Source organism: Carcharhinus amblyrhynchos, chromosome 12, assembly GCF_965287045.1.
Source record: "Carcharhinus amblyrhynchos chromosome 12, sCarAmb.v2.hapA, whole genome shotgun sequence".
NCBI lineage: Eukaryota > Metazoa > Chordata > Chondrichthyes > Carcharhiniformes > Carcharhinidae > Carcharhinus > Carcharhinus amblyrhynchos.
The window spans coordinates 35,714,196-35,731,406 of NC_137335.1; the positions used below are offsets into that span (position 1 = coordinate 35,714,196).

The 17,211-nt window shown below is 42.2% G+C and overlaps 1 protein-coding gene across 1 annotated transcript in view; it reads left to right on the plus strand.

Annotated features, from left to right (window-relative positions):
- LOC145350910 (glycine N-acyltransferase-like protein 3) overlaps window positions 1-16,815 on the plus strand; it is a 23,549-nt gene extending 6,734 nt beyond the window's left edge. The window contains exons 3-5 of the mRNA XM_080200359.1: window positions 4,197-4,317; window positions 4,850-4,982; window positions 14,565-16,815. Coding sequence (XP_080056485.1) covers window positions 4,197-4,317; window positions 4,850-4,982; window positions 14,565-14,976 — 666 coding nt within the window. The 3' untranslated portion in view covers window positions 14,977-16,815. The remainder of the gene's footprint in view (window positions 1-4,196; window positions 4,318-4,849; window positions 4,983-14,564) is intronic.
- Window positions 16,816-17,211: the final 396 nt, after the last annotated feature.

Genomic DNA, 17,211 nt, shown 5'->3' on the forward strand with positions numbered 1-17,211 from the left:
GCCCTTCGGCCCACGAGTTGCGCCGATCACATCAACACCTATCTATAACCCCCAATCCCATAAAACCCCATATACTCATCCAGAAGTCTTTTAAAAGACCTCAGCGAGTTCGCCTCCACCACCACTGACGGCAGCCGATTCCATTCACTCACCACCCTCTGAGTGAAAAACTTACCCCTAACATCACTTCTGTACTTTCCTCCCCGCACCTTAAACCTGTGTCCTCTCGTAGCGACCATTTCAACCCGGGGAAATATCCTCTGAGAATCCACCCTATCCATTCCTCTCAACATTTTATAAACCTCTATCAGGTCGCCTCTCAACCTACGTCTCTCCAGGGAAAAGAGACCCAGTTCCCTCAACCTAACTTCATAAGGTATGCCTCCCAGTCCAGGCAACATCCTTGTAAATCTCCTCTGTACCCTTTCAATAGCTTCTACGTCTTTCCTATAGTGAGGCGACCAGAACTGCGCACAATACTCCAAATGAGGCCTGACAAGGGTCTTATAAAGTTGCAGCATTACCTCCCGACTCCTAAACTCAATCCCTCGATTTATGAAGGCCAGTACACCATACGCCTTCTTGACCACCTCTTCCACCTGCGAGGCCGATTTAAGAGTCCTGTGGACCCGGACCCCAAGATCCTTCTGCTCCTCAAAACTACCAAGACTCCTGCCCTTGATAGTGTACTCGTTCATCCCGTTGGTTCTGCCAAAATGGACGACTACGCATTTATCCGCGTTGAAGTCCATCTGCCACTTCTCCGCCCAGTCCTGCATCCTATTTATGTCCTGCTGCAACTTTTGCCATCCTTCCAGACCATCCACAACACCACCGACCTTCGTGTCATCAGCGAACTTACTTACCCATCCTTCCACTTCCTCATCCAGGTCATTTATGAAAATGACAAACAGCAAGGGTCCTAGAACAGATCCCTGGGGCACTCCACTGGTGACTGACCTCCATTCAGAAAAAGACCCATCCACAACCATTCTCTGCCTTCTGCAGGCAAGCCAGTTCTTGATCCACAAGGCCAAAGGCCCTCGGATCCCATGCCCTCTCACCTTCACAAGAAGTCTTGCATGGGGGACCTTATCAAACGCCTTGCTGAAGTCCATGTACACCACGTCCACGGCACTTCCTTCGTCAATGTGTTCAGTCACATTATCGAAGAACTCAACTAGGCTCATAAGGCACGACCTGCCCTTGACAAATCCATGCTGACTATTCCTGATCATGTCAAACCTCTCCAAATGGTCGTAAATCTTGTCCCTCAGAAGCCTTTCCATCAGCTTACCAACCACTGAGGTCAGACTCACCGGTCGGTAATTTCCCGGGCTATCTCTGTTCCCTTTCTTGAAAATAGGGACTACATCCGCAATCCTCCAATCTTCCGGAACCTCTCCCGTCTCCATTGACGATGCAAAGATCATCGCCAGGGGCTCTGCAATCACTTCCCTTGCCTCCCACAGTATCCTGGGGTATATCCCATCTGGTCCCGGCGACTTATCAACCTTGATAGAATTCAAAAGTTCTAACACATTCTCAGTTCTGGAAGAATTTGCAGCCCAACCTGCTGTGCCCTTGGATAAAACCACATAGTTACTATGGCTAGAATTTGCCTTAATTTTTAGGCGGGTGGGAAGATTGAATATCTATGGGGGAAGCCTGAAATATAATGGAGGGGCTAAGGCCCATGCCTGACAAATCTATTGGAATTCTTGAGGATATAACTAGTAGAGTTACCTAAGAATTGGTGAAGAGGTTTATTTAGACTTTCAGACGGCTTTTGACAAGGCCTCGCTTAATATTAAAACACATGGGATTGCAGGTAGTATCTTGAGATGTATCGAAAGTTGTTTAGCAGATAGGAAGAAAAGAGTTGGCATAAATGGGCCTTTTTCTGACTGGCAAGCAGTGACTAGCGGGTTACTGCAGAGATCTGTGCTAGGACCCCAACTGTTCACGTAGATTAATGATTTGAAAAAGGAAACTAAATGCATTATCTCAAAATTTGCAGATGATATGAAGTTGGGTGGGAGGATGAGCTGTGAGGAAGATGGAGAGATGCTTCAGCTGATTTTAAAAGGCTGAATGAGCAGGCGTATGCAATGTGAGATTATCTACTTTGATAGTAATAATAGGAAGGCAGATTATTATTTGAATGCATATAAATTAAGAGAGGTGGACATTCAACTCTTGGTGCATTAGTCAATGAAAGTAAGTGTGCAGTACAGCAGGCAGTTGGCCTTTATAGCAAGAAGATTTGAGTGTTACAGGGATGTTTTACTCCAGTTGTATAGGATGTTGATGAAGCCACATCTGGAGTACTGTGTGCAGTTCTGGTAAGCTTATCTGGGGAAGGATGTCCTTGCTACAGAGGGAGTACAGCAAAAATTTATCATGCTGATTACTGGGATGGCAGGTCTGTTATTTGAGGAAAGATTAAGTTGGGTAGAATTATATTCATTGGAGTTTAGAAGAGTGAGAGGGGATCTTATAGAAACTTTAAAAATTCTAACAGGATTGGACAGGGTAGATTCAGAAAGAATGTTCCTGATTTGGGGGGGTGGGGTCCAGAATTAATGATTATAGTTTAAGGACAAGGAGTTCTAGGACCAAGGTGAGGAGAAATTTCTTCACCCAGAGAGTGATGAATCTGTGAAATTCACTACCACAGAAAGTAGTTGAGGTCAAAATGTTGCAGGATTTCAAGAAGAAATTAGCTCTTGGGGCTAAAGGGTTCAAGGAATATGGGGGAAATAAGGATATTGAATTTGATGATCAGATATGATCAAAATGAAATGTGGAGCAGGCTGAAAGGGCTGAAAATTGACTTCTGCCTCTAATTTCTATGTTTTTATGGGCAACACCCTAGTCTTAAGGTCCAGTGGCCCCCCTCCCCCCAGGCCGCTTTCCCCCTACCCAACCACACCTGCTGCAGCCCCAACCATGTCGCTCCTTGCAGGAGGAGTACACACGGGGGATGCCGCCGGGGGCTGGGCGGGGGTATGGGGGAGAGGCGGGGGGAGACACAGAGGTGGACCGTGGAGCACCTAGCCCGAGGAATCCGCCACCTCTGCGAACCGGACCAACGCTGCGTCTTCTTCGGAGGGGCAAGTCACCGCGCGAAGATCCTCTTCTGCAGCATGGCCAACTGCAGTCTGAGGGACCCGCCCAATCATGCCTTGTCTGTTGAAGGCTGATGTTGATGTCTGGGTCGTTCACCGTCATGATGTGGGTATGCCGGTGTTGGACTGGTGTAAACACAGTAAAAAGTCTGACAACACCAGGTTTTAGTCCAACCTATTTATTTGATAATATACTCACAAACTTTCGGGGTTGGGGCTGCAGCAGGTGTGGTTGGGTAGGGGGAAAGCGGCCTGGGGGGAGGGGGGCCACTGGACCTTAAGACTCGGGTGTTGCCCATAAAAACATAGAAATTAGAGGCAGAAGTCAATTTTCAGCCCTTTCAGCCTGCTCCACATTTCATTTTGATCATATCTGATCATCAAATTCAATATCCTTATTTTTTGAAGGGGCTAACCCTGAAAGCTTGTGAGTATATTATCAAATAAATAGGTTGGACTAAAACCTGGTGTTGTCAGACTTTTTACTCATTCACCGTGACCAGGTATTCGGCTTCAGGCGCTCGTCCATGCTTCTTTACCCTCTCTATCTCCTCCTCCCCTCCCAACTCAACTTGGTTAATGTTTTCCCTCCCAGCCTTCCTTCCCCCCACCAAAATTTTGAAGTCCAGGCCCCCGCCCGTGCTCCCTGGGATCCCTTGGACCTACCTAGGCCTCCTATTGCAGACTGTGTGTCCATGTCTTTTTGAACCTCCTCTGCTTTCCACTGCAGAGCTCTCGCTGCAGGCACTGGAAATTGACCGGCAACTCTCTGAAATGGGATTTCTTCCCACATGAGGGATGGAAGTCTTGCCTGCAGCCAATCAACACTCATTGGAGTTGGTGAGGATGTGTTCCATCCACTCTTTGAACAGCGGAAACAAGAAGCCGCCATTAAAAAAATTCAGGCCTATGTTGTCTCTTAAACTGCCATATTTTCCAAAAAGCTGACTGAAGGACTATTCATTCAAATTAAAATTTACAAATTGTCTTTTTATTCATGAGGACACATTTAGCTTCTTTAAGTTAATTAATAATTTTGACTTACTTTTGTTCCCTACTCTGTAGGAAGAAATGTACACTTCAGATGAATGTACATTTACTGTGTTTTCCAAAGATCAGAGCAGTTTATACAATCTTCTCATGGATGACAATGTTGTCAACTGGACAAACCGTTTCATGTTTGGAGGTACGATGTCGACACAGTGAGCAAAGTACCTGTAACTGATTTTGTGTAACACTTCATCCAAAAATCATAGCCATTGTAATAATTGCCAATCTATAAACTGTTCTCTTTAACCTTCCCCAACACCTTTAATTTTATACGTAAACTTATATTTTATATGTAAACATAATAATGACACCTTAAATATTGCCACATTGGGTTCATTATTTGAAAGTTTGAAGCAGTGATTGGATAATAGCTGTTTTGTAAAATCTTTATATTGCCCCAAGGCAAAAGCAGCTGCGTAGCTCTGTGACTCAGCAATTCTAACTTACATAGGTCCAACAGGGCAGTCCTGTCTTTGGATCTTCAGAAGGAGTTAGAAATGGGCCCTTTGAGGTTGGACTATGAGGTTTGAAGCAGTGGATGGAAGATCTCTAGAAGAGATGGGATCAGTGACTGTCATGATTATGATGCCTTTGATCGCCAAGATTGAACTGTACTTCTTGTATACCTGAAGAGCAATTACTCAAACTCCTAATTTGTTTTTCTTAAGGGATTGATACAAGTTTTCTTGAACTGGTGAAGGATGTTGCAGCTTGCAAAAAATTCACAGTAAACTTTTCAACCAGTACATGTGCAATGATACTCAAAGATCCAGGGGACCTGCTTGACATCACATCAGAAAAGTAAGCACTATCTTTCTGTAGTACGTCAATTTACAAACAGTACCATTCACTCAAATACTCTCTTTTATTATTATGGGATGTAATGAAAATCTAGTACATGGTTCATGTTAATAGTTTAGAGGTAAATTTCAGTTCTAGGAAGATTAACTGTAGAAAATGGAATAAGAGCACCTAAACAGCTTGGAGTCTATTACACTAGATTGGGGCCATGTTGACTTAAGAGATTGACAGCTAGAAAGGTAAAATTATAAAACAGCAGGTGGTCTAATGTAGCTGAGGTGATATCTACATTGCTTGCAAATAAGTGCAGTGCAGAGAGATGTTTTGTTTTTGGGAATCAAATTAGTTTAAAGCTTACAATGAGCTCTGAAAAGCTTTGTTATCATGAAGATGACTGGATCTTAATAAAGTTGTTTGGTTTCAGTTTACTGGGGGAGAAAAGTAAGTTGCAATTTAGACCTCATGTAGTTTGTAGCTCACAGGGAAGCCCATGCAGTGAGGGCTCAGAAAAGTATTGGAGATGTGAGAAGCTGGTGCAAACACACTGGTTCTTTGTCAGTCAAATAGAATTCAAAAGAAGCCCTAGTAGCCATTTATTTCTCACTGCAGCCAGGAGACTGAAGTTTGGAGCAACTTGGGGCAGTGCCAGCTTAGTGAAACTAGCAGTCTGCAAACGAGCTGGAATTGTATTGGAATGAGAGGTAGGATCGCAGCTTTGTGAATCCCATGGAATACAGTCTCAGAAGAGATTGAATCATCAGGAGTTGAGCAGTCTTTCAGGCAATCCAAGTTAGAGTGGTTAAATCAGATCTGTGAAAGGAAAAAGTTAAAATCCCTCATGAAGGAGAGAATTTTAACGTGATTTTCTGAACTCATGGTGATCACTGACATCAGAGTGGATTACTAAGAAATCTGTGGGATCTGTCTTAGTCACAACTGTTACTTAATGTGCACTTTGGAGTGTTCAACCAGTTTGTCTGTTATTTCATAATTACCTCCTATGTTGTGACTTTTACTGCCTACTCAGTCTGGCATTTCCTCTTGCTTGAAGGAGTATTACCTCCTCTAACCTTCATTGTTTCCTCTTCTTTGAGATCTTATTTTTCATCTTTTGAGATCTCGTGTTGCTTACAGACCCCCGTTTTTTTAAAAAAAAGTTGGCCTCTTGTTTTTAGAGTTGCCTTTTAACTGGGATCTTCTCTGATTGTTTTACGTCTCTTGTCCTTTGTTCCCTCTTAAGGTTGTTGCATTAAATTTTGCACAACTTTGAATTCATTACTGTTTTAAGGCTGTCAATGTTTTCAGCTGTCATAGTTGCCATTTCTGTCTGTCTGTGCTTTCCCTGTATTTTGGTGGAAACCTACTTATGAACCTTTTATTTTAGAAGTTTTAAAACTTGTTTAAGCTGGTGGAATATTTATCAATTTCTGCATTTTTCCCACTCTTTTTCTTCTGTCTGTCTTGAGAATCCATATTTCTCTCCTTGTTTTAACATCAATCTTTTCGTCAATTTCACCAGTGGCTCCAGTGGGTTTTATTTTAAACTTTGTCAGCTCCTTTATTTTCAAACAAATATGGGTCTTCTTCCAAAAACTTCCAAACTTCACTGCCTGCGTTCCCCAGTGCAGGGACCACTACCAGGAACCCCATACAGGCTCTTCTGAGTCTCGACCTCTTCATTTTCCCATGCTATTGGGAAAGGTACTGCAGCTTCTTAGGGCATTTGTCTCCCTTTTTACTTCTGAACCTGTTAGTTGCAACCAATATCTTTGCCTTCTATTTCTAGGTTATCTTAAAATCTAAAACACGTCTTCCTTTCTATTTCAAACATTCCTGTCCTCTTTTTCTTTTGATTCAGTTTCACTTTCCTTGCTTCTGAAACCAATCTCTTCATTTTAATTTTTCTTATATCTTTCCAAATCTCTTTACTTCTCTGTCCACACCGGATTCAGTCCTTCAACTGCCTCTCAGGGTCTGGCACCAGTACAACAACTTTTGCTGAGTCTATTTGCCCACTCCTCTTTTATAACTTTAATTAAACTGGATACTCACAGGTAGGCTGTGCTATTCAATTGATTCCATCTCGTCGCCAGTATGTTATGTTTCGCTGGTATGGTATTGTCACAAGATTTCAGACTTTGTTAGGAACAAATGATATTTATTGACAAACAAAACTTGGTGCAGGAGGCTTACGCAGCATGAAGACCCCTAGTTCTACTTGCTTACAACATGGTTCCAGAAATAAAATACCTGAGAGAGGACTCTCTGGGCGGAATTTTATGGCCTCACTCGTCCCTAAAATCCCGCCAGAAATCAATGGAGCTTTCCATTGTCCGCCCCTTGCCCCCTGTTATTCCGATTGCAGGCAGGGTGATAAAATTCCGGCCACTCTCTGGTGTAATCAGTCTCAGTTCCAATTGGCCCCCAAGTCAGGTGACTCACTGATGCTCTACTTAAAGAAAGACACCACATACACAACCTCATGTATATTTTGAGTATTAGTGTATAACCTAGATATTGCAGATTTTCTGATTTGTAAGCTTTTTTTTGTTTAAAACCATGGAATCATGTGGCTTTGGTAACTGGAATTCCAACTTAATCGAGTTGAAACAAAATTACTGGTCCCTAACTAGATAATAACAGACTGTTTGCATATACAGTGAATTTTCAATCCCAACTATGATGAGAGGATCTTGAGAGGAATTGCTTGATAGAGCAGACGCAGCACAGATTCAATAAAGGGAAGTCGTGTCTGACAAATTTACTGGAGTTCTATGAGGATGTGTCTAGGGCGGTGGATACAGGAGAGCCGGTGGATGTGGTCTTTCTGGATTTTCAGAAGGTGTTTGACAAGGTACCTCACAGGAGGTTATTGCAGAAGGTCAGGGGACAGGGAGTTGGGGGTAGTGTGTTAGCGTGGATAGAGGATTGGTTGTCAAATAGGAGGCAGAGAGTGGAGGTCAATGGGTGCTATTCGGATTGGCAGATGGTGACTAGTGGAGTGCCTCAGGGGTCGGTGCTGGGGCCTCAGCTATTTACCATTTATATAGATGATCTGGAGGAGGGAACCGAGTGTAGGGTGTCGAAATTTGCTGATGACACCAAGATTGGGAAAGGCAAATTGTGCGGAGGGTGTGGAGAGTCTACAGAAGGATCTAGATAGGCTGGGCGAATGGGCCAGGAAACGGCAAATGGAATTTAATGTTGGCAAGTGCGAGGTGGTCCACTTTGGTAGGAATAATGTTAGGAAGGATTATCACTTACGTGGCGAAAAACTGCAGCAGGCGACGGTGCAGAGGGACCTTGGAGTCCTTGTGCATGAGTCGCAAAAACCCAGCTTGCAGGTGCAGCAGGTGGTCAGGAAGGCAAATGGGATGCTGGCCTTCATAGCGAGGGGGATTGAATATAAAAGTAGGGAGGTCTTGCTGCGGCTGTATAGGGCATTGGTGAGGCCGCAGCTGGAGTACTGTGTGCAGTTTTGGGCGCCGTACTTACGCAAGGATATTTTGGCCTTGGAGGGAGTGCAGAGGAGGTTTACTAGGCTGATGCCGGAGTTGAGGGGGTTGAGCTATGAGGAGAGGCTGAATAAACTAGGCTTGTATTCGTTAGAGTTTAGAAGAATGAGGGGAGATCTCATTGAGACGTATAAGATGATGAATGGGATGGATAGGATAGAAGTGGAGAGACTCTTCCCGCTCAGAAAGGATAATAGGACTAGGGGGCACAGCCTCAAGATAAAGGGGGGGCGGTTTAGAACGGAGTTGAGGAGGAACTTCTTCACTCAAAGGGTGGTGAATCTCTGGAATTCTCTGCCCGTTGAAGTGGTGGAGGCTACCTAGCTAAATATTTTTAAGACGCGGGTTGATGGGTTTTTGATAAGAGAGGGGATTAAGGGTTATGGGGAGAGGGCGGGAATGTGGAACTGAGCCATGACAGATCAGCCATGATCTTATTGAATGGCGGGGCAGGCTCGAAGGGCTAGATGGCCTGCTCCTGCTCCTGCTCCTATTTCTTATGTTCTTATGTTCTTATGAGAGTTTTCAGAGGAGAGAGGGGAGAAAGAGGGAAGAATTGAATGTAAATAGCAAACCATCCTCCAACATTCATGTATTCCTACTAACAGCAGGGTAAAAAATATCACCGGAGAGAACTCTAATTCCCAAAATAAAACATTTCTCTGGACTGCACCTCTTTGCAGGCAGTGTCAACATCATATCTGCAGCTAAGACAGCCTGTTATTTTAGGGTTTTACCGTTCTAGCTGTTAATCCCTTAAGTTAATGTGGCCCCAACCGTTTTAATTCTGGATGGAATGCGTGTGATATGACAGAGGAAGCAGAACAGGAATTTCAATACTCAGGGAGCTAATGTTTACGTTTCTCACTTCTCTTACTGAGTCAGTAATGCTTCATAGGGGCTCTTATTCTGAAGCAGTGATTCAAAGAAGATCCATCACCCTCCCAAACAAAAGCAGGGGCATCATATTAGCTTGCAGTGATATCCCAGTAACCATACTGCATGAGAATAACGTCCATTAAAACAATGCCAGTTGTAATTTTAATGGATCTCCTTTGATGATACTATTGTATTTGCAAAGGCCCTACTTTCAACCAACATTTCTTTTATGTTCTTCAATAGAGAAAATATTGGAGTGATTTTTTTTTCACCCAAGCACTCAGGTGGTTCTCTCCTTGGTGAACTGTCAAAACCAGATCCAAAATGGACTGGAAACATAACCATATTATTTAAGTTGATCCTCACAATGAAACGGTGCAAATAAAATATTGCTAACCAGTATTGTGTGATCAGAAAGCTCTTTGGAAAATCAATACCAATTTGTAACCTTAAAAATAATAAAGCTCATGCCAAAAGAGACTGGGACTTTTTCTAGAAATTATATCATTGTGATAGAGTGATCAAACCGTCTAAGGCTGGATTAAAGTTCCAGTCTGTGCTGGTTGTGGATACATATCCCAAAGCCATTAGAAATTGCAGTGCTTCACCGCAAAAGGGCATGTATTTTAAATGATCTAATTTGATGGTTAGGGGGAAAAGCTGGGTTGTGGCACCAAATTGGACAGCTCTTGTTCAGGGCTGTGGAAATAAATTGAACACTTTTGTTGTGGGTTGTGGAAGTAAATTAGACAGCTCTTGCTGAACATCATGGGAAAAGTATTTGCCTGTGTTGTTCTTGCCACACTGGAGATCTTGACTGAATAGATATGTTCTGAACCCCAGAGTAGTTTTAGAACTTGAAGGTCTACCATTGATATAATCTTTTCAGTCCTGCAGCTGCAAGAAAAATGGTGTGACTGACCACTGAATCTCCTTGTTGTGATTTCCTCTTCCCATGACAACGAGCTGAGTGAATGCCAGGATAACACCAAAACCCTTTTGAGATCTGCAGTGAGATCGCATGAGACTGGGTTCTGGTGTTGACATTGTTTTGTCATATTCTTTTTCTTTTTCTGCTGCCATGTGCCTTCAATTCATCTACAGACTGCTTACATTCCAGAACTTGTAGACATTCAGCTTTGCTCACCTGAGAGCCAAGACAAAATTGCACCAGTCCCCATAGAATTGCTCTACATCAATGATGGTGTGCAACATTTCAAACTGAGGACCACCTTCATCAGCAAATGGATTAATTCTCTCATGTCCATAAGGTTTACTTTGACCACCAACATCAGGAAGATAAATATTATTGTTTAGGATGTTGTAATATCACCATCCATCAACATAGACAATATATTGCTGGAGGTTATTGATAGCTTTGCAAATCTAAGCTCCCACTGTTACATGATGAAGAAATTAACATATGCATTTCAAAAGTTGCAGCTGCTATGTCCAAGGCTGGTTAAGAGTGTGTGGAACAGCAATTTGATTGAGAATACCAGTCTGCAAGTCTACCAAGCCTGTATCCTCAGTGTGTTCTTCTGCAATAGTGAGACCTGAATAACATAGGCTGAACCATTTCTACCTTTGCTGTCTCAGGTGTACCCTCAGCATCTTCCACTGGGACAAGATCAGCAACTCAGAGGTCTTGGAGCATGCCAATTCCATCAACAAACTCATTGCTCAGTCACATTCATTGAATGGGTGACATTGTATACCCAAGACCTTCTGTGGGATGAACTGGCCACTGGTTTGTGATTTTTTTGGACATTCGCTACAAAGGCGAAGGTCTGAATGTCCAAGCAAGCTATGAAGTTGGTGGACATTGACATTGATAACTGGGAGACTGTCACTGACAGCTGTAACCTCCAGAAAGGGGATTGAAAGCAGTCAGGAGAAACAAAGTTCAGCTGGCTGAGAAGAGGGCCCAGTAACAAAAAAGGTTATTGAATTATGTACCTTCTCAGAGTTCTGTCATCATCTGAAACAAAAATGGCAAGGATTGCCACGCCAGAATGGCATGATATTTAGTACAGAGTTGACCACCAAAGCATAAACTATTCCCCTATTAGCCAGAAGGCTGCCAAAGGCTAGCACTAGCACGATGGATCAACTGGGCCTTTTAGGGCTGTAAGATTCTATGATTCTACTACTACATTACTAAGAGATAAATAATGTCTTGTAAGATATTGAGATGACTATATAATACTTGTGGTAATTGGAGTTAACAAGTGATATTACTATTCCTATTACAATCTAAGGTAGTTATGATATTACCCACTCCTTTGTGCAGACACTTTATTCTTGTCTCTTTCTGATATTCATCCATTAATTCTCTTACCATGAGTTCTAGCTTTCTCCCAGTTTATATTCTTTTCCTATTGTATCCTTTGATCACCCCTTGGTCCAGGTTTTATGACTCCACTGTCTCCTCTTCTTGCATTGTTCCCTTTACTTTATATGCAACCAGAACATGTCATTTATATGCCTGACACTGGACTCAAAGCAACTGCTCTATTCAGAACTTCTTCATGCCAGAAGAGTTACAGGAGTATAATGAAAATGCAGAACAATGGAAATGTTATGGCAATATCCTCAAAGCAGGACTGAAGAGGTCAAACATCACTATCACCTCATGGGAGTCCCTGGCTTATGACTGACCAAAATGGAGAAAGATCAGTCAGGAAGGCATCAAACACAGAGAAAGACTTCAATGGAATGCACAAAGTCAAGGCATTGCAGAGAACAGACAACTCCCATTAACCCAACCTGACCCTCCAAGCACCACCTGCTCCGAATGTAGCAGTCTGCAGAGGGCATATTGGACTTAGTAGCCATTTCAGAATTGATTGAGCTGGTTTGGAAGTCATCCTCGATCCCAAGGAACCACCCACGAAGGCATGCAAACCTATTTAATATGCAAACTTGCTTTTGGATTATGCAAAGATTGTAATCACTTCCCCTTCATCAGTGGCCCTCGTGCTGTGCTACAATGGTCAATAGCTCATACAACACGATCGAATTGTCCTCTTATCAGTATCTGACATATCACAACTTGTTTCCAGCTGTGATACCTATTAGAAAAATATGGCTCAGGGACTCAACTAACTAGTTATCTCCTTACCCCATTGAAAGTGATAATCCTTTTTGGTGACAGTGGTTATATTTTACTATGTACCAGTGAAACGTGACATATGCTGAACAACAATATTAAAAAGCACAGCAAGATTACCATTACATGCTATAGGAGCGCGATCTCTAACTAATTGCTCTCTGGCGAAGGACATAGATTAGATAGGAAACAGCGTTTCCCCTTAGTAGTAGGATCAATAACCAGAGGCCATAGATTTAAGGTAAGCAGCAGGAGATTTTGAGGGGATTTGAGGAAAACCTTTTTCACTTATGAGGATGCTGGGAATCTGAAAAATCACTGCTGAAAAGGTGGAGGAGATGGGAACTCTTTCAACATTAAGCAGCATTTAGATCAGCACTTAAAAATGCCACAGTGTACAAGACTACAGATCATGTGCTGGAAAATGGGTTTAGAAGAGATAGGTGCTTGATGGTTGGCGCAGACATGATGGACGAAAGGGCCTCTATGTGCTGTAAAACTCTATGATTGCACCAGTGTGACATATTCACATTTAGGCCTACTGCCAGCTCACTGTCTGCTTGAAAATTTTAATCACTTGCTTTTAATCAATTAACTTTTAACATACATTCTTTTATCAGCTTGGAAACATTACAGTAGGGCTGGCATTCCCCATCTGGGGGTTTTTTTAATCTTTTAGTCTTCTCTTATACTCTACATGATTTCTGCTTTGTATAGTCAGTGATGATGTGAATTTATTTCCATTAATTAGCGAAGAAACTTGAAGCAGGGTATTCCCAGGATGCATACACACATGAAATGTTTGATTTTTGTAGCATCGAGCCTGATCTGATGATTTACTCTGAGATTTGTATTCTCTGTCCATTTCTATCACAGTCTATCATTTCTCACATTAGTACCTTTGTTGCCTTGTCTTACAACTTCCTAAATTTGATCACTTGCCCCTACTAATTCAGTTTAAAACCTTTCTACTTGCCAGCTATTTGGGTCACTGGAGCATCAGCCCCAGCAAGGTTCAGGTGGAGACCATCCCAATTGTGCAGATCCCACTTTCCCCAGCACTGGTGCCAATGCCCTAAACCAGAACCCAGTTCTCCCACACCAATCTTTGAGCCGCACATTCATTTCTCCAATCTTATTTGTCCTATGCTAGTTAGTTCTACTGTTTGATCAGTGAAAATCAATTAATTGAGTTAATGTTTCTAAATGTTCACAGGGAATCTGTTGTTTACTTTTCATTTGCTTCATTTTAATTGTTAAAATTACATAAGAATTAACATTTCTATTTGAACCTTGTGAAATTGGACAGAGGAAAAAGGATCAACAGCACTGAGGAGCCATTATGATTCCCAATACCTTGTTTTTTTCCTTCAAGTGCATAGTTCTTGGTAAAGACAATTGAAAATAAATGCAGGTCAATCAGTAGTGATCAATTATACAACGTTGGGAGCTTTGATGTGTAGATTCTGGAGGCAGATTCCCACTCGAAGAAAAAGCAATAGGTAGTTTTCCTCAGCTTGCTCTCACCTCGAATCAGCAATGCTATCTGTTTATGCTACATCTGCTAACATTCACATGGGTCAGAGTGGGATACTTCAAAATAGATAACCAAGAAAGAGTAATTTAATACCCAAAATTTATTAAAGGAGAACATGAGGTTAAAAGTAACAGTGGCAGATACAGAAACATTTGTTTTAGATGTGTGTTTTCACTTCCAAAAGTTTCCATTTGTTAGCACCTGGATTCAAAACTATGAAGGTTGATTGAATGCTGATTTCTTTCTACTGACCAAAAAGAACCAAAAAAAATTTTCACCACAAATTCATCCTAAATTAACAATCACAATTAGGCTGTTAGGGATAACTGATGCAAAGATGTACAGGTTTTGCTTGGATACATGAATGGGTGTCCACGGGTTGCGTTTTTGAGCCTTTGTGGATTTGCCCTGAATCATGTCTAATCTGAAAGTACTCGTAGATAATATTGCTTGCTAAAATTTAAGCATGTTAATTTTTGTTAATGTCTGTTAATCACGAGAAATACAAACTTATTCCCATTCATTTTTTGTTTTTAAAGGGCTGATGTTGCCTCAAGAATAAGTCATCGAGACATTTCTCATGCACAGATAGTAAACAGAAATTGGAAGTATGGAAAGGGTGATGATGAGCTTAAATTTGTGAAAAATATCATAGCAAAATTCCCCAGCTACTGTATCCTGGATGAAACTAATACTCCTGTTTCCTGGCTACTTACTTACCAATATGGTGCAATGGGATTACTGTACACTGAACCAGAATATCGCAGGAAGGGCTTTGCCAAACTACTAGTAACCAAAATGGTGAAAGCTCTGCAGAACATCGGATATCCTATTTATTGCTTCGTTGACGAGGACAATACAAAGTCGTACCAATTACTTGAGCAGCTTGGTTTTAAAGAAGCCCCTGACATTCGCTTTTCATGGGTATGTTGCAGACCTTTTGAAAACTAAACTTTGGAGCAGGTTAACTGGTGGACTTATTTTTGCTTCAATTTTGTGTCATTTACTAACCAATAAGCTTTTCCGTTGTGCGAGATACAGTTTTGTAAACCAAATGTATTGAGCAAGATGGAATCTTCTGCAAATTCTGATGCTAATTTTGTGCTGTTAATAAGTACCTGGTTATCATATTCAACAGTTCAAAGGACTGATCAGTGCTTGAATGTTTTCTGACAAGTGGCGGGTACCCGGTTTTCAGGCATTTCACCAGAATTCTGAAAAAAAACAATTTGGCATGTAGCATCTATGGAGAGAGAAACAAAGGAAATAGGCTGATTTTAAGATAGGGATGGGATCCTCGCTCCTACCTCAAGGTCCAGAGTGAGCTTGACCATATTTGGCCACTCATCCCACAGCCATTTAATGAGCCATTAGAACCATAAAAAATTACAGCTCAAACAGGCCTTTTGGCCATTCTTGTCTGTGCTGAACCATTTTTTGCCTAGACCCACTGACCTGCACTTGGACCATATCCCTCCACACCCCTCTCATCCATGAACCTGTCCAAGTTTTTCTTAAATGTTAAAAGTGACCCCGCATTTACCACTTTATCCAGCAGCTCATTCCACACCACCCCCCCCTTATATTCCCTTTAAACTTTTCTCCTTTCACCTTTAACCCATGCTCTCTGGTTTTTTTTTCTCCCCTGGCCTCAGTGGAAAAAGCCTGCTTGCATTCACTATCTATACCCATCAAAATCTTATACACCTTTATCAAATCTCCCCTCATTCTTCTACGCTCCAGGGAATAAAGTCCTAACCTATTCAATCTCTCTAACTCAGCTTCTCAAGTCCCGGCAACATCCTCACGAACCTTCGCTGCACTCTTTCAACTTCATTTACATCCTTCCTGTAACTAGGTGACCAAAACTGTACACAATACTCTAAATTCAGCCTCACCAATGCCTTATATAACCTTACCATAACTCCAACTTTTATACTCAATACTCTGATTTATAAAGGCCAACGTACCAAAAGCACTCTTTACAACCCTATCCAGCTGTGACGTCACTTTTAGGGAATTCTGTACCTGTATTCCCAGATCCCTCTGTTCAACTGCACTCTTCAGAGTCCTACCATTTACCCTGTACATTCTACTTGACTGCATTAAATTCCATTTGCCATTTTTCTAGTTGGTCCAAGTCCCTCTGCAAGCTTTGAAAACCTTCCTCACTGTCCACTACACCTCCAATCTTTGTATCATCAGCAAATTTGCTGATCCAATTTACCACATCATTGATATAGATGACAAACAACAACGGACCCAACACCGATCCCTGTGGCACTCCACTAGTCACAGGCCACCACTCAGAGAAGCGATCCTCCAAGGCTTCTTCCATTGAGCCAGTGTCTAATCCAATTTACAACCTCCCCATTTATACCTAGCCACTGAACCTTCCTAACTAACCTCCCATGAGGGACCTTGTCAAAGGCCTTGATGAAATCCAGGTAGACAACATCCACCGCCTTCCCTTCATTTATTTTCCTGGTGACCTCCTCAAAAAACTCTTAATAGATTGGTCAAACATGACCTACCACACACAAAGCCATGTTGACTCTCCCTAATAAGTCCCTGTCTATCCAAATATTTGTACACCCTATCCCTTATCACACCTTCCAATAACTTGCCAACTGCCGACATCAAACTTATTGGCCTGTAATTTCCCGGATTTCTTTTGGAACCTTTTTTAAACAACAGAACAAAATGAGCCACCCTCCAATCATCCGGCACCTCCTCCATGAATATTAACATTTTAAAATTAATTGGCTTAAAGTGAGAATTCTGCCCCCAATGGAGAGAAAATCCTGTCTCAGAGCTTCCAACAATTAAATGGGCAGTTGGAAGAGACAAACTTTGGAAGAGGGAGGGCTCCAGTGGCCACAAGGGGACCCAAAAAGGAGGTATGCTCCCTCGCCCAATCACGAACACACTCAGTGAAATGTGGCAAGCTAGACAGTTAAATTGGCCTCCACCCACCACAGGGTCTCAACTAGTTCATGGATGGGCTGCACAAGGCCTCCCCACTATGCTAGCAGGCTAATTTTACAGGTCTCTTCACCTGTCATTCTACTCCTGGGAGTCAGGAGGGAGTCTGTAAAATTCAGTCTAACTGTGGAAGGGAATTTTAGATCAGCTAGTTAGATTCACAAGCAGATTTAGTCTTTTAGATTTAGAATAGCTAGAAGG